This window comes from Meles meles, chromosome 1 (assembly GCF_922984935.1).
Source record: "Meles meles chromosome 1, mMelMel3.1 paternal haplotype, whole genome shotgun sequence".
In the NCBI taxonomy this organism is placed as follows: domain Eukaryota; kingdom Metazoa; phylum Chordata; class Mammalia; order Carnivora; family Mustelidae; genus Meles; species Meles meles.
In genome coordinates, this window is record NC_060066.1 from 65,356,081 (window position 1) to 65,377,629 (window position 21,549).

The 21,549-nt window shown below is 37.5% G+C and overlaps 1 protein-coding gene across 4 annotated transcripts in view; it reads right to left on the reverse strand.

Moving 5' to 3' along the window:
* The window catches only part of PREX2 (phosphatidylinositol-3,4,5-trisphosphate dependent Rac exchange factor 2), a 331,391-nt gene that overhangs the window by 234,635 nt on the left and 75,207 nt on the right, over positions 1 to 21,549 (reverse strand). For 3 of the 4 annotated variants that reach the window (XM_045979882.1, XM_045979874.1, XM_045979899.1), the window contains exons 2-6: positions 16,374 to 16,445; positions 14,915 to 15,037; positions 12,420 to 12,524; positions 8,557 to 8,658; positions 5,020 to 5,181 (exon numbers count right to left, since the gene is read on the reverse strand). In XM_045979882.1, coding sequence (XP_045835838.1) covers positions 5,020 to 5,181; positions 8,557 to 8,658; positions 12,420 to 12,524; positions 14,915 to 15,037; positions 16,374 to 16,445 — 564 coding nt within the window. The remainder of the gene's footprint in view (positions 1 to 5,019; positions 5,182 to 8,556; positions 8,659 to 12,419; positions 12,525 to 14,914; positions 15,038 to 16,373; positions 16,446 to 21,549) is intronic. The other variant, XM_045979892.1, reaches the window with a different exon arrangement.

Genomic DNA, 21,549 nt, shown 5'->3' on the forward strand with positions numbered 1-21,549 from the left:
ATGTGGAATATGATGAATTTCCATAGGTGGACACGAGTTAGGTGCCGAAGTATGCTTTCAGAGAATGACAACACCCAGAAAGACAGTCAGGAGCGTGTGGATTTATTTTATGGCTCCTTTTCTAATTTCCAGTGCGTCTTCAAACATTAAAATGATTTATGAAGCACTGCAGCAATAAAACAAAGCCCCACCTCTGAAAAAGACCCAATGAAAATAACATTGCTAAACCATATCTAGATTATTTGAAAGGTAAATTTTTCTATGTTAAGTTCTCACAGTATGTTATGCAAGGGTTCATTACTGATTCTTTGCAGCTATGAGGAGGCAAAAAATCACTATAATAGGAAACTAGTCACTAATTATCTGACCCCACTGTTAGCACTCCCTGCTTAACACCAGAGTCTACCCCATTCATCTTGTCAACTAAATGTTGAATGTCAATACTGGAAAAACGCAGACTGCAGAGAGAAGGCATAATCTTGGCAAAGAAGGAGGATGACAGGAGGCTCTGAAACTTCCCCCAATCATATACAAAGCACTGACAGATGAAGATCTAACAAGAGCTAGCCCCACTCACTGTGGAAGAAAAGAAAATTGACAAGAATGACAACTAGGTAGGCGTCTCATAAGAGAATGGTTTCAATATCAAAGGAGTGTCTTGAGAAAATGAATGAAGCATTTGAATATTCTTTCAAAAAATCTTTTAAAACTACTAGAAAAGTTAAACATGAAATGAAGAATATCACATCATTTTATCATAGAATATCATAAAATGTATGTCCCCCAGCAAGATTCAGCATTTGGTTCACTCTTTTTGAGATTCAATTTATTAACTGATGTTTAACCTAGATTCTGTCATATATTAGATAAAACTAATAACATAAATGTTCGTTTTATCGAAATGAAGTCCCATTCAAGCTTCCCCCCTCCCACTTAGGAAATTCTGCTTCCTTTCTACATAGATTGACTTTCAATGGCCTTCTTCCCAAACCATCTATCCTTAAGTAACAAGGGCCATCTATAAATTAATTCTGTCTCAAGGCAGTAGACAAATTTGTAACTACCAAATCACCTTGTAGAAAAAAAAAAAAATTCGCATCACAACCTCTGTTAGACTCACACCCATAAAGAGAACATGACTTGAAGTCAATTCTGTTTCTATTTCATAAAATGCAGTAACTATTTTGATCTTATTTTTTCCAGCACCTTCATATATTAATAATTCTCCCTCTTATCTTTTAATATGATTGTTTTCAGATTTGAGAGATCTATTCCAAACAGGGCTTTCATGGATATAAAGCTGAATTACCAAGTGATATAATGCTTTTTGATACTCCCTTGTCAATAGAGTTCATTATGACTCCAAAGATTAGAGTTACCATTCCAATACTATCAATCAGCCAAAAAGCAGACCAAGACGGCGACTGGTCCTGTTATACGAAATGAATCAGTGACTCTGATTAAACAACTAATAAACTTCTTTTCCAAGGACCCTGATCACTGCCCTACAATTACCTTTAGTAGAATATCCTGTGCAATGCTCTGAATGTTGGAGAACACATAAAACTGAGATATCATAAATTATACTAATAAAAGGCAGAACTTCAAATCTGAGCAATTAAACTACAGATCTTCTGTAATGGCAGTCACTATGTAAATGATGACAAAACCTAATTTCTATAGTAAATTTACTTCTAAATGGCAAGCTATCAACATAATCTAAAGAATTAGCTTAATTTTTTTTTCTGAGTAGATACAATATTATACGGTGACAAGGAATATAAGTTTAAATTCTGCCATCCATTAGCTATAAGCACTTGGGGTAAATCATATGGCCCTCATTTTTTAAATCTGTGTAATGGGGATTATAATGCCTCAGCAAACTGTTAAGGGCTCACCAAGATTGCATACAATGGAAGATCAGCCTTTCCTCAAAAGGAAAGTGGCTGACTGGCCAACAAGGACCTCTGTCCTCCCCTAAGCAAGACGACAGGAATCTTAGATTTTGATCTTGAATCTTGAGTGATGTAATAGAATGGTAGAAAACATTATTAAGAGTCTATCCATTTTAGTCAGGGCACTGATGAACCTGCCTACCAGCTTTGGCTGCCTAGACACCCTTGAGAGTGTAGCTTTTCTACTGATTCTGTGAGCTACCCCATATCTTTTTAAATTAATTTTTCTTTAGTTTCTGTGACTTGGAGCTATCTAACCTTAACTGAAGTGATATAACACCTTCAGTAGTCAGGAACATGTATTAGACAAATAGGAATTTCTCAAGGGTAAAATTCTACCATTGAACCAGAGCTTTAAAATACTTCTCATTTGCATAGGATTTTACAGTATTCAAAGCACTTCCACTTATTTTGTTTGACTCCTGTAATAACCCACATAGTATGTGGGAGAGGTCTGATGCATCATCCCCAAAGTAAGGGTTAGAGTCAGGACTAGAGATGAAGTCTGCTTGAAAAATCAGGCTTCAGCTCTACGTCATCTAATTTGAGACCATAGATTTCAATCACTTGTTTACCTAAATTCAACATAAAGGAAAGTAATGATAATTTATAGCACAAAATATTAGACAGGCAAGATACCGGACAGATTTTACTATAAACAGCCTTCATTTGATTAGTGGGAAAATAAGACTGGATAATTAAGTGACTTAGATGAAATAAATAATCCACCTAAGGTGAAAACAATGCTAATTCATGGTGTATCAGATTCAGATCCCATTCAAGAAATTTTAGTTACTGGGGCGAAAGTGTCATCCCTCAGTGGTCCTCAAGGGTTTGCAGGAGCTTGGGGAAGGAACTAGAGAGGGAGTTGTTTCCCAGCCTTCTTAGCTCAAGACTTCTCACCTCAAAGGCTTTTTAAGGAACTCTCCGTTCTTGGCCAGCATGCCACCTGACATCTGCCCTTGGCGTGTCCTAACCCCACTAGAACTACTCTAAACATACACAAAGCTGTCTGCAGGCTGAGCAGTAATCTTTGTTTGCAATTCAAAGAAAGCTCTGTAAGGATCCCCCTTCCCTCCCAGGGCCTGCATTCATCCTGTAAGACTACCCCTCTCTCCTGGACAAATCAGAAGTCCTATCAGCAGTTTCTCCAAAGCTTCCAGGAACAGACCAGGCATGAGTATTATAAGAGCTTCCCCCTCTCTCCAAGCTGATGGACTGAGATGAGGAATCATGTTATCAAAAGTTGCCAACCAGTTAGCTGGGCCTTCCTCCAAGCTGCGTTCCCTCAATGTCCTAAAACCCCCCAAAGCAGCCTGGTTGTGTCTTACGCAATTATATTCAAATCCTACTCAAATAGAATCTGCGTTGCTGCCCTTTTTTGGGACCCAACTTTCGTATGATCTCCTCTGTGCCTGCTGGAACTGGAGTCATATCTGATTTCCTGCAGCCAGTTTCCTCTGTCCCGATGCTGCATTTTCCTCTTGCACTTCAACTGTTTGTTTTAAACACAGAGAGCTGGTGAGATTGAGGCACCCCCTGTTAGGGGCTGTAAGTAACGGAACATGATCCACACACATTCTTCCTTTGAGTAACTGGCATGCCCAGTGCAAGAAATATCAACTTATTAAAGACTCCCTTAATTCTGCAGAACATACAATTTTTAGAATATACATAAGGAGGAACAAAATTATGACAGATTCCATTCCCCTAGAGTACTGAGAAGAATCTGTGAGGTTTTGTTTTTGGGAAAAGGCCTGGCAGATATCAATGAGAAACCCTGCAATTTAAAGCAAGTTCATTTTTTCTTCCAATGCTCGTGTGACAACAGAATGACAAAAGCAAACTTCAATCCATTTTTCTCAACCCAGCAGGACAACCGCTCCACAGGAAAGGAATTATCATCACGAATCAACAGCAAAACACACAACCATTTTAACTGACTGAAATAAGTAGCATTCATGTTGAAATGTGAGGTCACCCTGGACACTTGAAATGAAAGAATATAGACGAAGAGAAAGCTTCGATCCCAACTGGATTTGAAAACTTTCATGGTGAAGAGTGGATACACTGGGGAATTCCCAGAGGTCAATGTTTGAGGTTTCTTTGCAAATCTGAGTGGATATAATTTTAGATCTAAATGCAAACCAACATATTGAAGATACGAAACAAATCAGTCAATTATGAGGTCCTAAAGATAAAAAGCAATCCACTTGAATTTGTGTGATACATTATTTGGTTGGAAACATTTTAAATCTTCTCTATACCTTTAAAAAATGTCTTAATTGCTTCACTTTATAAAAATAAATGATCCCAGTTGAAAGTTCATCTCATGTCAATTAAGTCAATTTAAAGACAAAATTTCAGTTTATGCTTTATATAGCACAAAAATAACATAGGGCTTCAACCCCATGAAATAATAGAGATTCAAAGTTACCATGGATGAAAACATATAACAGAGTCTGTATATCACTCTTTGTTTGCTTTTTTTATCATTTAAAAAAATCTTTCTCTAATGAGTCTTAAATCCGTAAGGCTTTTCATCTTGAATGGACCTTAAAAATCACATCATAGACGTTCCTTCATTTAGAAATGATGAAATAATTGCAATGAAATGCAATTTAAGAGATTAAGTGATCTTAAAATGAAATTCATCATCAAACACCTAATTTAGAATCTGAAAATAACAGTATTATAGAACACATACAGACCGTTATTTCCCTTCCTTACTCTCTACAGGATTCAGGCTATGTACTTATTGACCAAAGGAAGTCAGGGAAAAGGACAGTCAAGATGCACAAATACTGAAATACCAAAGCTTATAACCCACACAATATTAGATGGCTCTATGACAAAGCTTTCAGGTTGACGTTAAGTCAATTAACTGCCACTCTAAAGATATTTAAAAATAATAATGACAGCACTTTTCAGAAATGGTTACAGCCCTCTGGCATTATCTGGGAAAATGACCATTTATGGCTGCATCCAATGTCAACAACTGGACACGCAGCATAAGACATAACAAAACTATTTTAAGCTCCATTGTTGAGTAGAGTGAATGTACCTCCCAGCCTTCAATGTGAGACTGCCATTCCTCTAAAACTTCTAACTTCTCCATCTGCCTCTTGGCCTCGTTTATGTTGGAACAGACAGCTTTCATGGCTTGGAGGGCTTCCATTACTGCTGAGTAGTCACTGTGTTTCCTTGGAGTCCGCTTCAGCAACTCCTGTTTATACACAAAAAGACAAATCGCCCTTTGATCTTCAGCTTTCTGGTACAGCAGTTTCAGAATGACCAGGAAATGACAACTGCAAAGATTGTGAGAGCCACTTTCAGAAGGGACAGCACAATCTCCACTAAAATTCAGATCAAAAACAAAAGGTTGAATCAATGAATATACGTTACCCTGAAACACATTTTGCAGCTCCTTTAATTTTTTTGCCTTAAAATTATTTTGTTTTAAAAACTAAATTAGATTTCTCCTTTCAAATTGTCAAATATCTCACCTGCAGCATGTAATTTGTTTATAAGATTGACTTCTGCTCCAACAGAAATAGAACTCTATATCTCTTCCTAGAGTCTTAGCAGAACAGTAAGTCTTTAAATAAATATGTCCCATAATTTCAAAAAAATTTCAATGCCTTATTTCCTAACACACTTTTGAGAAACTACAAAAACATGCCATAAGTAAAGCAAAAATTTTAAATAATATCTTATACTCTAGCAAAATAAATAACTTACAAGTTCCATAATACTCCATCACTAACGGAGCAATTTATGCTATTTTCACCAATAACTCGGTTTTACTTTCGGCAATGAATGAATTGCCATATGCCTTTCAATAGCTTTTTTTGTTGTTGTTTTCATTTTGGGGTTTTTTTTTTTTTTGGCATATTATGGTTTTTTCCATTCAGGATATCAGAGCAAGCGTGATCTTTAATCTTTTAAATATATTAAAAGCTTTTGTTTGTTGTTTAGAAGCACAAAATTAAACATCTTCACCCACTGTCTAGACAGTTGTGGCCACATTGCTTTTTAATTAGTCATTTGTTTCTTTACTACAGTTGCCATCATCACATAACTAACACAATTACAGAAATCCTGGGGCAAGTCTTTAAGATAATTTTCTTAATTCTTAACATCCAGTGGGAAACTATGCAGTTGTTATACTCTCTTGAGGTCTGTTACTGTTGAAACTTCTGCCATAAACTTTGACCCTGCATTGAGTATGTACACACTCCGTTCTGCAGAGCTAGCACCAGAAGAACACACATTATATCACTCCCAAGACAAGATTTAAAAACTTATATCGGATCACAAATCCATTAAAGAGATATGCTGGTTTCTCTAAAAATTCTAAAGTGCAGAAGTATTTGTAAATTATGTGAAGAGGTCAAGTCAGTCTGCAGACTGTGATTTGAGGTCCTATGGAATTGTGCCCAGTGCGTATCTGTGAAGTTGAGACATGAATGTAGACAATGTGAAATAGCAAGAAAAATGAGTAGTACTAATCTTTTGTCAGTTACTTTCTATGAACACTGTCCTAGTTGTTGTCCAATTTCCACAAAAATGACCGATAGATTGTTTAACACACAGCCTAACCCCTAATGTTTTTCTCTGAATAAATAAAACCAACCAAAATCAAAGAGACTATAGGCACAATGGTGCAACAACAAAAAAATCATCAACACCAACATATCTACTACACAAGTAAATAGTTTCTTCATGTTTCTTTGTGAAGATAATCATCCAACGAAGGGGAAAGATGTCATCTTTCCACTTCTCGAAGGAGCTCTGAGTTATCTTTTTCTTCCTAAGCAAGGATGTGTCCATTATTCTATCTTTTGAGAGGTCAGATCAGCCAACCCTATCTGGTGGTCATCCCCATCCAGAAGTGATTTAGAACAACTACTTAGCATGATATCCTTCTCTTAATATCACTATCCCTTCTGACTCTTACAACAAACAAATGCCTGGGATTCCAAAATCGGGTCCAGGAATAGCTGACGTGATCTGAGTCACCAAGTTAAGAGTCTGAAAGGACTCTCAGAAAGACAGGAGTCACGTTTGCCCCAATCTTCCTGAACTGAAAACCATATTAAAGGTCTGCAGAACTGAAGATCCCCATGTTAGCTTCCCTCTGTGGCTTAAGCAAGCAATTTTGACTTGTTTTTTTAATAAGGAGAAATTGTTTTCAAAGAAATTTTACACAAAAACCCAATTATGCAACTCATGGAAGTTGTAGTTAAAAAAAATGTATTTTAAGTTCAAATTCCTTACATTTGTTTCTCAAAAAGTAAATCAATAAGAACACCAGTTAATATGTGCGAAACATATTGAAATATTTTAAAAATTTAGAGAGCAAGCAGTAGTTCATCTATTAAGATAAATCAGAATCAAATATATATGAATAATAGCAGCTAACATATACGGAGTACATAATAACTAACATATACGGAGTACATACTGTGCTAAATGATTTGCATAAAAGTTTAATTACTATTTTTATGTAATACACTTTCCATATGTGTGTATGTATATATGTATATACACACATACACAGACATACACATCCATTATACACATCCTTGCAGACATATGCTACAATTTCATCATCATTTTTTCTGCTTCATTAATAAAAACCCAAGGCTTTAAGAAGTTAGATTATATATTCAGTCACACAGCTAGTAAGCAGAGTACTTAGGATCTGAACTCAGAGCTCCTGTGCTCAACCACCAACCCAAGCTGCTGTTGTAGTTCCAAGAAGCACCATTTCCAGGGTGCCTGGGTGGCTCAGTGGGTTTAAGCCTCTGCCTTCAGCTCAGGTCATGATCTCAGTGTCCTGGGATCGAGCCCTGCATCAGGCTCTCTGCTTTGCAGGCAGCCTGCTTCCCCTCTCTGCCTACCTGTGATATCTCTCTCTCTCTCTCTCTCTCTCTCTCTCTGTCAAACAAAGAAATAAAATTTTTAAAAAAGCAACATAATCTATTCACATATTCTTACAGTACAAGCATAATTAGCACATTAAAATATGTTTTTCACAATAACACTTTTAGTCATTGTAATGAGGCAATGGCCTCTGACCATTAATGCGTCCAGAGGCAGTATTTGCTTAGCACGGTCGTTCTACATCCTACCATTTATTGTCCAATGTGACCCACAACATTCCCTATAATACTGATTCAAAAACCAAACTGTGAAATTATGTAACTTTCAATTTAAGTTCATTAGCATCAAGAAGACACCAGTGTAAGGGGAAGTCAAAAAATACAACAATAGTAGATTTATGTAAGATAACGAACCCTGTAGATAATATGCAATATAAACTTGTCATAAGGTATTTAATGGGGTCTATCTTGAAACTAATGCATTTACTCTAAATAAAACTCAAACAAGTAAGTTTTCTACAAAGAACACTAAAAGTCTCTTTTCCTAAAAGATTTGTTTCCTAATCCATATATATGTGATGAAATAGCTATTTTCCCTAGTAACTATGATCTGCCCTTTCTTTAGAAAATCAGATTATTTAAAAGAAAAAAATTTTAAAGCAAAATATGCAGATACGAGGAAGATACTACAGTGAAATAAACACATAAAATACCTTCAAAAGGAGAGGGTATTTGCAAATTCTTTGTATTGGTGTTACTAAATATCCTTCCAGGGGAACATCTGTATTCTTCCGTCCTCCAAGTAGCATGCAGTTCTGCAGTGGAAAAAAAAAAATTAATCACAATTTTTTAAAGCTGGAGGCATGAAATTTTCTTCTATCATAAAATTTTCTGCTAAAAACTTGTGAAAGCCTGTCTTTATACCTTCTTTCTCTGAGATGAGCCTGTGAAATCACAAAGAACATTGACAGAAGACAAAGAGAAGTATTTTCATATTATGTTAATTATAGAAACCAAAATATGTTTTAAATACATACCTTTAAAATTAATTTTTGTGTACTATCCTCAAGACTGAGGAAAAAGAAAAAGGATAAAGATGGAGGAATAAATGATGGGTAGGTGGATGGATGGATGGATGGACAGATGGGTGGATGAATGGACTGATGGATAAATGAATAATAGACACAAAGATACACAGATCAATCCTGCTTATAAAGGGAGTTGTGTTGTAGCTGAATTGTGGTGTTGTGCTGTGTTGTAAAGAGCAGGACCTGGAGACAACTGGGTTCTATACATGGTCACCACTGACTAGTGATGTAACTTTGGGTTGATGTCAGAATGCTATTTTCCTGCCTGTAAAACTGTCATGTTTTAACCAAGTGATTGCTCAGTTACTTTTAGCTATAATACCCAACCAGTGACAATGGCCAGTCAATGTCTGAGAAGGAGGTCAGGTATGATCACCAGAGAGGCAAGATGAATGGAGAAATCTCAAAAGCAGCAATCAGAAAAACATGAAATAGAAGAGAAAATCAACTCTGACTTAAAAAAAAAAAAAGCCTATATCCTCTGAAGCATCTGGTCTTTATTTTATAATTTAAGCATCAATTTAAAAAAGAAAAAGATTAGAAACTTGTGCCAAATCCTTTTCCTACAATGCCTATCAGAGTGGCTGGCAAAAAGAAAGTAGTCGATAAATAGGGAGGGCAGATACTGCATGGAGTACTGGGTGTGGTGCAAAAACAATGAACACTGTTATGCTGAAAATAAACAAATAAAAAAAATTTTAAAAAATTAAAAAAAGTTAAAAATAAAGTAAGGTTTTTTTTTTTAAACTTATGCTGAAGGGGGACATTAATTTCTTGGCTTTATTTTTTTTTAAGATTTTATTTATTTATTTGACAGACAGACCAGACAGAGATCACAAGTATGCAGAGAGGCAGGCAGAGAGAGAGAGAGAGAGAGAAGCAGGCTCCCCACTGAGCAGAGAGCCCGACGCGGGGCTCGATCCCAGGACCCTGAGATCATGACCTGAGCTGAAGGCAGAGGCTTAACCCACTGAGCCACCCAGGTGCCCCAAGTAAGTTTTAATATTTAAAAAAATATGTAATAAACAGAGAAAAGGGCTCCTCAAATATCTGATAATTTAGCAACCTTTACACCAACATTTTATAAGGGTTGAGACTACTATCCTACATTCATCGAGAAGAGAGACCAAGAGCTGAGCAGGAAAGGATGAAAAAGAAAAGACTGGGGGTAGCAGTATCTGCCCCCCACCCCCAACTGTCATGAGCAACTTGGCTTTAGCCAAGTGTATTCGAGTCAGCAAAACTAACATCTTGACTTTAACTTCACCCAGACACTTTAGAAGACAGGGGAGCAAAGAAGTGTTCTGACTCAAGCATGCTCTTTGAGGGCTTCATCCCCCATTGCAATCAGTTTATCAAAATATTTTTTCCAACCCCGCACGGTGTTGTCCCCAGAGGAACCGTATGAAACACAACTATGTATATCTCACTGTATTTCCAGTGATGTTTCAGCATCCTTCCATACGTTAGCGCCCCTTATAAACACAGCCACCCCTTTCCCTAGCCCTGGGTTGAAGTACCCTAAGAAATTCATGTTTGCTTAACACAGTGTTATTTCCTTGTCTAAGAGGACTGTACAGATCATGAACTGTCTTCATAATAGCAGAGGTGGGTTGTCATTTTAGACTGGCTTATGAAAGCCAACTCTCTCTCCGTGCGTCCAGAAAGAATATCTTCTAAATGAGCTCCCACAGATCTCCCTGATGATGAAAACTGTGCCAGCATACCCAAGTACCCAAATAATACCACCACCAAATCTGTAAACTCTTAACTGTCTTCCCAAGGGTGACTGTTATTATCTCCCATTTTATGGAGATGGAAAATGACACCAGCGATATAATGAATTTCTTAAAGTCATTCAGGTAATTAGAGGTCACTTAGTACCAGAGCAGGTATTATAAAAGCCAGTTTTCCTACCAGACAGTGCTGCAGGATCATATAAAAACCAGCAATCTTTGGACTTTACTGCCATGGCTTGACACAATTCAGTCAATAAACTAGACCAAGGGGATCAAAGAGTCAACTGTGCTGAGAACAGACCGATTCACTAAGACGACGAAGCTCTAACACCTCCTAAAGAGCCCTAAAATCTTAGTGGCATAGAAGCCTCTTCTGGCTGTGGCAGAGAAAAGGGATCAGTAAATCCTCTTTCTAAAAAAAAAACAACTGTAACCTCTGGAAAATTGTCAAAAATATCAACTTCAGGGCTCTGGAAATCAACTAAAGTCAATCAAAAAAACAGAGAAGTGTTTTTTTCATGAAAAACTGCGGAAATTTCAGGTAAGAAAGGTCAGAGTCTATAGCATTCTCACAAGAGATTCTCCCACCTTCCCTGCCTCTTCGTGCCCACGCCCTCCTCAGCTCGCCCTGCACAGTTGCCCTATCAAAATGGTCCTTCCACAGTGGCTCTACTGCTGTGGCCCCATCACAAGGGCCCTGACATAGTGATAGACCTTGAAAACCCATCATTTATAAAACAGTTCAAACTGGACATTTCCTGACTTTTTCTATACTAATACCTCTCTCTGAAAGGATCTTCAAGGCCCATCATTAATCATACTTGCTTGCTGACCCAAAGTCCATACACCGGCAAATGGATAAATAAAATATGGTATAGCCATACAACGAATACTATCCGGCAATAAAAATGAGTGGCATATGGATACATGTTACAATGGAGATGAACCTCAAAACATTTACTCAGTAGAAGAAACCAGGTGTAAAATATTACATTGAACGATTCCATTTGTAAGAACTATCCAGAAAAGGCAAACTACAGAGATTGAAAGTAAATCAATGATTGCCTAGAGTTACAGGAGTTGTAGAGATGGGCCATGAGCAGGCATGAGGGACTTTTCAGGGTGCTAGAAATCTCTATAACTGGATAGTGGGGATGGTTCCTCCACTCCACAATTGGCTAAATAGTATTGAATTGTACACTTACAATGTGGTCCTCACTGGCAATTAAATTGTCCAAATTACTACCAAAATATGCATTTCTCTGTGCTATCCTGAAGAAATAAAACATATATTCTTATTCTTTCTGTGGAAAGTGAGTAAGGAATTTATGCAGGAGAAAGGTCAATCTTTAAATTTCTTTTCTACCGTACCCAGGAACCGCTTCCTTCCTGTGACGGCCCTACTTACAGCTCTCTTAGCAAAAGCAAATGAAACCCTAGGGAGCTGAGGGATATACAAGCGATGATGAACTCTGGCATAAATGTCTTCTCTCACTAAGAATCTGTGGTTCTCACAAACAATTCATAGTCAGCCAGGAGAGGCCATTATCAGTGTTTTCCCATCCATGAGCTTCTGCCAACTCTCCCTTCTTACGATTAGAGTCCTTTGGAACTCTAGTCTCCTAGCCCGGACACATTTAAAGCATTGTCCCATGAGTAATTTTTGCACCACATTGACGCTAGTCCTTGGTTCCTTAGAGAGCCTACCAACAAATCACAGCATATGGTAACACTCATATATATACTTACCAAAAGAAATGTGCGGATTGTTCTTATTTTGTTAAGTTCGAGAAGCAATTTCTGTGCCTTCTCATGGTTACTACAATATTCATCATAGATACGAAACTTGTCTTTCTGTGAATTCGAATAAGGATAAGTTAGAGTCATAGTAATACCTATTTGGAAAGATTAACCTGTGTGATGTTTGTGAACATACTTTATGTGTCCAAAGCATTTACTATATTTTGGGAGCTCTACTCTATGTATGTATCTAAGCACACTTCATTTACCAATTTTCTCTGATTCAAGAAGAATAATCTAGGAAAAAAGGTTATACGAACTAGAGTCCAATATGATGTATGCAATACTAAGTAAATGAGCCAAATGGTAGCAAATTACAGAGAAGAGAGTACTTAGCTTTCCTGAGAGGGTTCAGATACAGCTTAAAAAAAAAAAAAAGTAGTATCTGAGCAAGCTTCAGAAGGATGAATCCATCATTCCCAATAGGGTGAGGGAAGAAAGCATTTTAGGGACAGGGAAAAGCATGTGCCTGATCATGCAGGAATAGAGAGACCTAGTACCTTGCAGTTCACATGCACCAATCTGGACAGCTGTGTTTAGGAGGGACATGGACAAACAAGAGAATAGTCAGCAACGAGTGACTAAGGTAATGATGGACTTGGAGACTCTAATATGAGACTCTCTGTGACAAAGTATGAGAGGTCATTTCAAGTAGAATCATTTGTTAGTATAATAAAGGAAGGAAATGTTAGCTACTTTCAGACAGCTGTCACAGTGTAATGGTACTTACAACACTGTGTAGCTCCAAAACACAAATTAAGACCACTGGGTGGACATTGCAAGGGCAATCCATAATAGGCAGTGGTAGGCAGATTCAGGATTAACATAAAGATCTTCTAGTGTTTATAGCTCTCACTAAAATTGATCAAGTAGGAACAAAATAAATAACCTTCATATTTGCACAGAAGGGGTACTTTCAAAAAGGGAGTAATTTCACCATCATGGCCTCTAAGCATCCTTCCGTCATTAGATTTTTCTCTCAGTGGCTAGGATTAGTATCTACCAAAGCAGCTAAAATAGGAGGAAGACACAGAAAATGTATTGATCAAATATTAGAACCGAAGTACACCCTCTAGAATTTCCATGACATACATTTGGAAAGCAACACTGAGTGCTATTTTATATAGCCAGCAAAAAATATATTGAGTTACTTATTTCAAGAGATGGTATGACCCAGAAGGAAACATGCTTCAGAAATAGTTTAGCTAAATTCATGGATGACAGATTCATAGTGTGTTACTGAGGAAATGGATGTCAGAGTGCAAGATTCCCATGTGAGGCCCTGGACTAAGGCAGCAAATGCTCCAGTTGGCCGAAGATGTGAATTCCTTCATGAAGAGGAACAGTCTGCATTAAGTGGACACAAACATGCATGGTTTCCAGTCATACCCAAGGAAAGTATGGCTTGATCTTCCTGCGCCAAGGAGCCTCTCTCCATTTAATATTAAGTACCTTTATGAAATATTTCCTGATTATAAAAAGAACATAAGCAGCTCTGCCCACTCCATACAGAATTACAGACCTAAAAATTACATACCATTAACTTTCTAAAGGCTAAATAGAAATAAAAATAAACAAAAATTGACTTCTGTGACAAAATACTCTTATGCATTTTAAAATAAAACATCAATTATATAGCATTTTGGTACAGAAAGGAATTCAGGTGGGTGTTCTGAAAATTAGCATCAGTGGAATGTTATAAGTAGCAGCACTTTTTTTTTTTTTGCTATGAATGCCCTTCAGTTCTGAAAATAATTTTCATTTTATAGGTGACTTTTTACTTTATAAATCAATTGCACAAATAATTTCAACTATCCTACAAATAATTTCAACTATCCTGCCCGAAGAGACGAAAATGATTACACGAGCATGATGTGTAATTTGAAACAAGGAAGGACTGACTGGTTATTCTTCTGCACCACTCAGTATGACCTTCTGAGAAACTACCCTTGAGAAACACCGAGACTCTGGCGTCTGTGTACCTAGAGTGACAAGGCTCGTTCACCTGCAGGCGTCACCAGCCCATTAACAAGGAACATTCTGACTCACAAAAGGCTCCTCACGCCATTGTAAGAGTAAGGATTTTCTGCCTCAAAAGGGAAATGCTCTATGTTTGGGAGAAACATAAAAATCCATTCATTATGAACAGCCTGAATATTCATTAGGATTCAAAGCTACAGAGGATGCGAAGCACTAACTTGTTGGGAAAAAGAAAAGGCTGTTTATTCTTCACTGAATAAAATGGATGATGTGAGGCCCTCACCCCTTTTCTGGCTCTCAGTGGAAGATTTCATTGGCCTTAAAAGACCCCAAACTTTCGGTGTCACATTTTACTTCTACACTGAGTTCTCACATGCTACTGTGCCAAAAGCTAAACCTTAAAACCTGGGGAGGACGGGGGTGGGGAGGGCAGAGCTTTTAAAATAAACAGAAATTGATCTTACAAAGTGAAGAAAGCAGGTTCCCACTTCTTGTTGAGCGTTAGGTTCTGGATGCAGGCATTCTTCCACGACTTTTAAAAATTCCTTATGTACAGCAAGGATATCTTCGATATTTGAGAACAGCATCTACAAATAAATATAATAAGTGCAATAGTGAAGCAGGTCAAGAAAAAGTCCATGAGAGAATAGTATTCTCTTTCCAAGCTGAAAATTTCAGGGCATGCTTACCCTTTCCACCCACCGAGAGGGCAGAGGACCAATTTTGTATGGACATCCTTTCTACTCCTACACAGCTCTGGGAACCAGGAACCCATTCCTGGCTCTCAGGAAAAGCCTGAGTGACTAAATCCAAGCGTGATAATCCCCAACCCATTAGTGAGAATGGGCAGCAGGTAACATAGTGCAGGCAGATTTGCTGGCAGGCTTTTGGGGACAAAGGCTTCTTTGGTCTCTGGAACGGCATCCTGGAATGGACAGCTTCCCTCTGGAAAGGTGCTGTGTCTGGAAGTGATAGCTTGGACAGCTACAAGGTCATTTTGCAGGGATGAGAGGAGCCAGCCCTGGGGCAAAGCGGATAACCTGGATGGCAAAGTGAAGAGCTAGACAGAACCTGGCAATCTTATCAACCTCCCTGAGTTACAGGTCCTGAACCTTCTCTTCTGTCTGGAGTCCCCAAATGAGAGCTAAAGTGTCTTCAACTCATTTGAATAATAAGTGTCTTTTGCTTGCGACCTAAAGCACACCAACTAAAATGCTCCCATGGTAAGAGAATTTGAAAGTTCGTTTTTAATTTATGAAAAAATAGTCAGAAGCCTATAAAAATCCTTGGGAATTTTATTTGTTTGTACAATAAAACAGCAAATCAGCACCAAAAATAAACATCAAAAATAATTTAGGCAACTTAAATGAATAATAATAGTAGTGCACTTAATTTTCATTTACCTCCTCCCCCTTTACAAAACTCTTCAACATTTTCCTTTCCTGCAGCCTAAAAGGAAAGGCTTATACATGTGCTTCTGAGTTGAAGACATTATGCAGACATGTTCTGCACCACGGAACCACCCAAATCATTTACTCTTTGGTGATCAAAGATTGAAGTCACATTTATCTACATCTTGCCTTCCTAAGCCACCTCTGGCAATGCTCTCACTTAGGGCTCTGTTTCCCCCTGCTCACAGACACTGAGGTTCTTGGTCATGGGTTTGTTTTTCTTCCTCTTTTCAAACTGTCCAAAGGCCTCAGCAAAAAATTGTTCCATGTCTTCTACGCCATCCTCATCACTCTCTGTTTCTTTTCCCAAACCCTCTTTCCCTTTATCTCAGGGTCGCCCACACAAGTGACTGGCACAGAACTTATAGTGGAACTGAGGAAAAGCTCAAGAGCCTAGAGTAACATCCCACAGAAAAAATTTTAACTAAAAAGGAATGTGTGCTTGGCTTGAGGGCCGACTGTGCCTCCTCACCTTCACTGTTTCTTCTGTTACATTTTTATCAATTTTTGATGCAGCACACTGGTTCATTCGGTGCAAGAATGCCTGCATGAAACAAACAAAAAAGATGTTGTGAAGGCAACATTAGGTTAATAAAATAACAGGGTGTTGATTAGAACTAAATTTTTTTATAGGAAACCAAAGTTTAAAAACCCAATAACTACTGAGAATAATAGTTTAGTTGTAAAAGGTGAAACCCTGGTTCACAGTGGTTTCTCCCTGGGAATATATCCTTCAGAATTTGGGGGCAAGACCAAAAGTGATCATGTATATATGAACTAAATTTATCCACCACGATCTCAATGTTCTGTGGTAAACAGTTAGGAGTCAAATGTTTCCTAAGCTTCTAAGTCTTGGAAAGCACAAAACACCAAAATATAATGAAAAATGGGACTTCTGATTTAAAAAAAGGGGGGTTCAGAAATCCCAAGGTGATCCTTTGGAACTGAGATAGACTGAGGGAAGGAAGTAGTGAGTCAAAGATAGAAAGAGAATGAAAGAGAAAGAGAGAAAGGAAGTGACTCTTCAAGAAGGAATGAAACAAGTTCCCTTCCTAACTACCCCCTCCCAAGTTTTAGAAAGCCAGATTTTGTATTTCTGGGATCAGGTCAGGCTCTCCAAAGCCCTATGGTAGGCAAAAATGTTCCTCAGTATTTCAAAGATCTGGACTCTCCTTAATAAGTCATTAATTAAGCTTGGACCCATGACCAAGTAAGCTATTATTTTTGCAAAGGAAGAAAAGAGTAGAAAGAGCTTTTTATATTGGGTCTTAAAAGAGAAAGTTTTGAAGGAAAAGGAGAAGTGACTTTCCATCCAGCAAATGTGGCTTGTGTTTCAAGACATTGCTCATTAACCACCGAGTAACCAGGTAAAATCATGGTTTCCCTTGTCTGTCTGAAGAACTTCAAGCACTACCAGCCAAGTTGGGGTATGACTACACAGCCCATCAATCCCCAGGGCACACAGAGTCTCCAAGGATCCTCTGGATACTATATCAAACAAATGAAGATTAAAGTAAGAATCCCATTTTTGACATGCTATATTTACAAAGACTTAAGAGATTAAGAAAACCCAGTATTGCGCATAACGTTCCACAGTTATCACCCTCAAGCACATTGGAGTAAGAATATGAAATGGCACAGGGGCGCCTTGGTGGCTCAGTTGGTTAAGCATCCAACTCTTGATTTCAGCTCAGGTCCTGATCTCTGAGTTTTGAGATGGAGCCACCCATCAGGCTCTGGGCTGAGTGTGAAGCCTACTTAAGATTCTCTTTCTCTTTCTCTTTCTCCCTCTGCCTCTGCCCCTCCACACTCCATCTCTAAAAAAAAGGGGGGAGGGTATAAAATGGCACCACATTTCTGGGAACAACTTGACCATATATCTCAAATTTTTAAATGGGCATACCCTTTAACCCAGAAATTCTTACCTCCATGAATTTATCCCAAGAAAACTTTCAGACAAGATGAAATATTAATTACAAAAGTGAAAACATTGGAAACAACCTAAATGCCCATTAAAAGGGAATCATTTATATAATGGTACATGCAAATTACAAAATACTATGCAGAACTATAATCATAAATGAATGTGATAAAAATTTCATAGAAATATGTATAGATAGATGTCTATAAAATACTGTGTCATGAACAAATTTATCAAACAGCGTTCTTGATAGGTGCACACATATATGTACGCACATATACATATTACATGCAAGCATATAAGCATAAATATACTTGTGAAATGGCAGTGTGCATCCATACTAAGAAAAAATATGCAGCACATATCAAAATGCAGCAGTGGTTAAAGTGACCTTTGTATGCCTCCTTATGCACAGAGTATTTGGCTGTGAGCATACTGTAACATTAGTAAAAAGAAAAGCAAAACTATTTAAAAGAAACAAAACAAATGAGCCATAGGACCTCATTCCTAGCATTAGCTTCAAACCCATCTCTATTCCCGAGTCAATCAGTTCATGTTTCAGTCTATAACTACAAAGCCACATCAATACTAACAGCCTCAAAAGAATGAAATAATTCAGCTGAATTAAATAAACTTAATAAGAAAGGAATGGATGGCACCTTGTTTTTTTAATTGGAAACATGTGATATGTTTTTTGAACTATTATCTAGAGTTCAGTAAAATTGCTCATTAAAAGAGATTTCAAATTTTCTGACTTTGCACATTTTGATCACTATCAGTCTCATTTTTAATTTTAACCCACTGAGCCACTCAGGCGCTCTCATTTTTAATTTTAGATTTGGTTTTGTTCGCTCATACCAAAAAGGCTCCATCAGTTCTTTCCACTTAGTCTTAAAATAGCATGGTGGTGTAATCGACTAGTTTACATTTCGTGTTGACCACACAGTAAACAGGTAACCTCTCATGCAAGCAAAACCGAAAGTTCACCTCTACATTTATAAACCTTTTCTTAGGAGCTGAACTCAGTTACATTCTGAAGCCCATGAATTAAAGTAAGGAGACAGTATGAATGAATCAAAATATGAGTTAGAAAGGCACATACAAACTAAGAAAGTAAACTGTATCTTCACCTGACTTTTTATCTTCTTAGCCTCTGTGACAACATGGAACTTTTTGTTTAACTGTATATGAAAGAAAACCTGGAAATTGTTAACATTTCTGAAAAGGCATTTATCTTCCTAAGAGCTTCATTTTATACACACAGTTCAGTCAGATTTCAGATATTTTACCTAGAGCACAAAATCACGAAAACTGACATTTTTGACAAAACACGTAAGTCTTCCTTCCTTAAAATAAAAAAAAATAACATGTTTTCAGAATCCTCTTGTAACAACCAGCATCTACAAGTCCTTTCAGATTTTGTAATTGGAGCATTTAATTTTTCTCCAATCAGTCAAAGAAGCATTAATACCCTAAATACAAAAATCCATGAGGGATTTCATACGCTGTTTTATCTCTGCATTCATTAATTCCCTTTGGTCCAGAGTTTCATCAGAATTAGGTCATCTTCACTTTGATACAAATATGTTGAAAATAAGTACTGGAAAAAGCTTGTAATGCCAGTGGTTCTCAAGCTTTTTATTGTGCATAAAATTTGGAGTGTTTCTCCTAATTGCAGATTGCCCTATCCCCAGAAGGTCTGACTCAGCAGACTAGTTGAGGACCCAGAAATCTGCACTTTGGGTAAGTTCCCCAGATCATTCTGATGCAGTTGGTCTAGAGACCACATCTGATGAACACTCCTGTGAGTTCATTCTTCCAAAGACTAAAGAAACAGACTGTGAAGAAACAAGTAAGTGAGTCTCAATAGCAAAAATGGGTTCTGTTATTTCTTCTTCACTTTCAAACCCTATGTCAGCTCCCTCTAGGCACAATAACCTCTGGATCTGCCACTTGGTGTTCCTGATCATCACACCAGAGGATACACTTAGGACCATGAACCTCAAATATGGGCTGCATAAATGGGGCATAATAATGTCTGAAGGCTAGGGAGATGCAGAGACCAGTGAGCTAAGACAGACTACGTTGCATTTGGAAGAGGTGAGGCTCACAGTTGCCCCTTCTTGTAACTTCCAGCTTGCAGGTGTGTTAGCATGAACTAAGTTTGCCAGCATTCCCCTAACAATGATTACACAACACATTCCTAGATTCGTGGCAGTCAGGAGCTTCTCTTTCCCTACACCAAGAACAGAACTCTTCATCTCCTCTTCAATTTCTTCCATATTGTTTTTCCCTACCATATATTTGGTAAAATGGGGTAAATGCCATATATTAATTAAAGCTTAAGAAAGCTAAAAATGTCACAAATGTGCTACCAAGAAAGTAAAAGAAGGAAGAAAACTCATGAGGATATGAGAGAGAGAAGACAGCAATTCCCTTCTGCCATGTCTGTCCATCTGGGCCACTGCTTGCTCAAAGGGTAAGGCAAACTCCAAGATGAATTTTATTCTCAGAATGTACCAGTTTACTTTATAATTCTGATGTACTAATTTATCTCCTTCAACTCATTTTTGTCCTCCCCACTCTTTCCATCAGGCACGCACAGTAGATCACTCTTAAAAGTCACACAGACATGATCATTGCTATAACATTTTCAGATAGTTGTGGATATTCTTCTTTAATAAACACCAAACCTCAATAAATGGTCATTTCTTAAAGGGCAGTCATCATTTTTAGTATGAAACCAACCATATCAGTGAACTCTCCACACTCTGTTGCATTAAAACCAACTGATCTGTCTGCAGTTTGAAGGGATCTATTACATATTCTTGATGCTGTAAGTTTTCTTAGCAATGATTCACTGGGAGTTAAATATTTCTTCAAGATATTAACACATTTTGTTATTTAATATCAAAGAAAACCCACATCACAATAGTTAATATCAGTATACAACTCAATAGAAAAATCTGTAAGAATTAGGAAAGTATTGAGCTCATAGACATAAATTTTCCAAAACTCAAAATTCACTTGCAAACTTGAATTTATCATCATCAACAAATACTATCAGTTGTTTTCCTTGAGGTGACAAGCTTACTTCATTCTTTTTTTGAAAAAAAAAAAAAAAAAAAAAAAAAAAAAAAAACTGTCTGCCAAATGCCCGAATACCCTGAAACTGAAACATAGTTTATCTCACAGTTGTTATTTCAAGTAAATATAATGTTCCATCGCAACTCAATCACAAATTCTAGTCCCTGGAGACAACCATATTTTTGAGTACGCAGCAGAAGTACTAGGTATACTTCCCATTTCATCACACAGAATATTAAAAGGGCACATGCTCAAGAGTCAGGACTTAATAAAACTAATAATTTTTACAGCTATAAGTGAAATTGGCATCCCCTTGTCACTCCCTCATGAGTGAGGACCAGGAAGTATATAGTGGCTACTAGTATTGCTTGGTGTCACTGCTCGATTCATACTAAAACATCAGCAGTTTTACACATGACAGATTTTCCCCCACCAGTGTAAGCAACACCACAGTGGGGGGAAAAAAAAGCAAATAAAGTCTTAGTATTACTATGAAAATAGCTTTGACCTTATATATTCTCCAAAAGGACTTTGCAAAACCCCAAAAAACTGCAAAGCACACATTGAGAACCACTGTTTTAGGCATATAAAACATATCAATAAACAAAATAGTCAAGAATTTCTGCTCTCATTCTAGTGG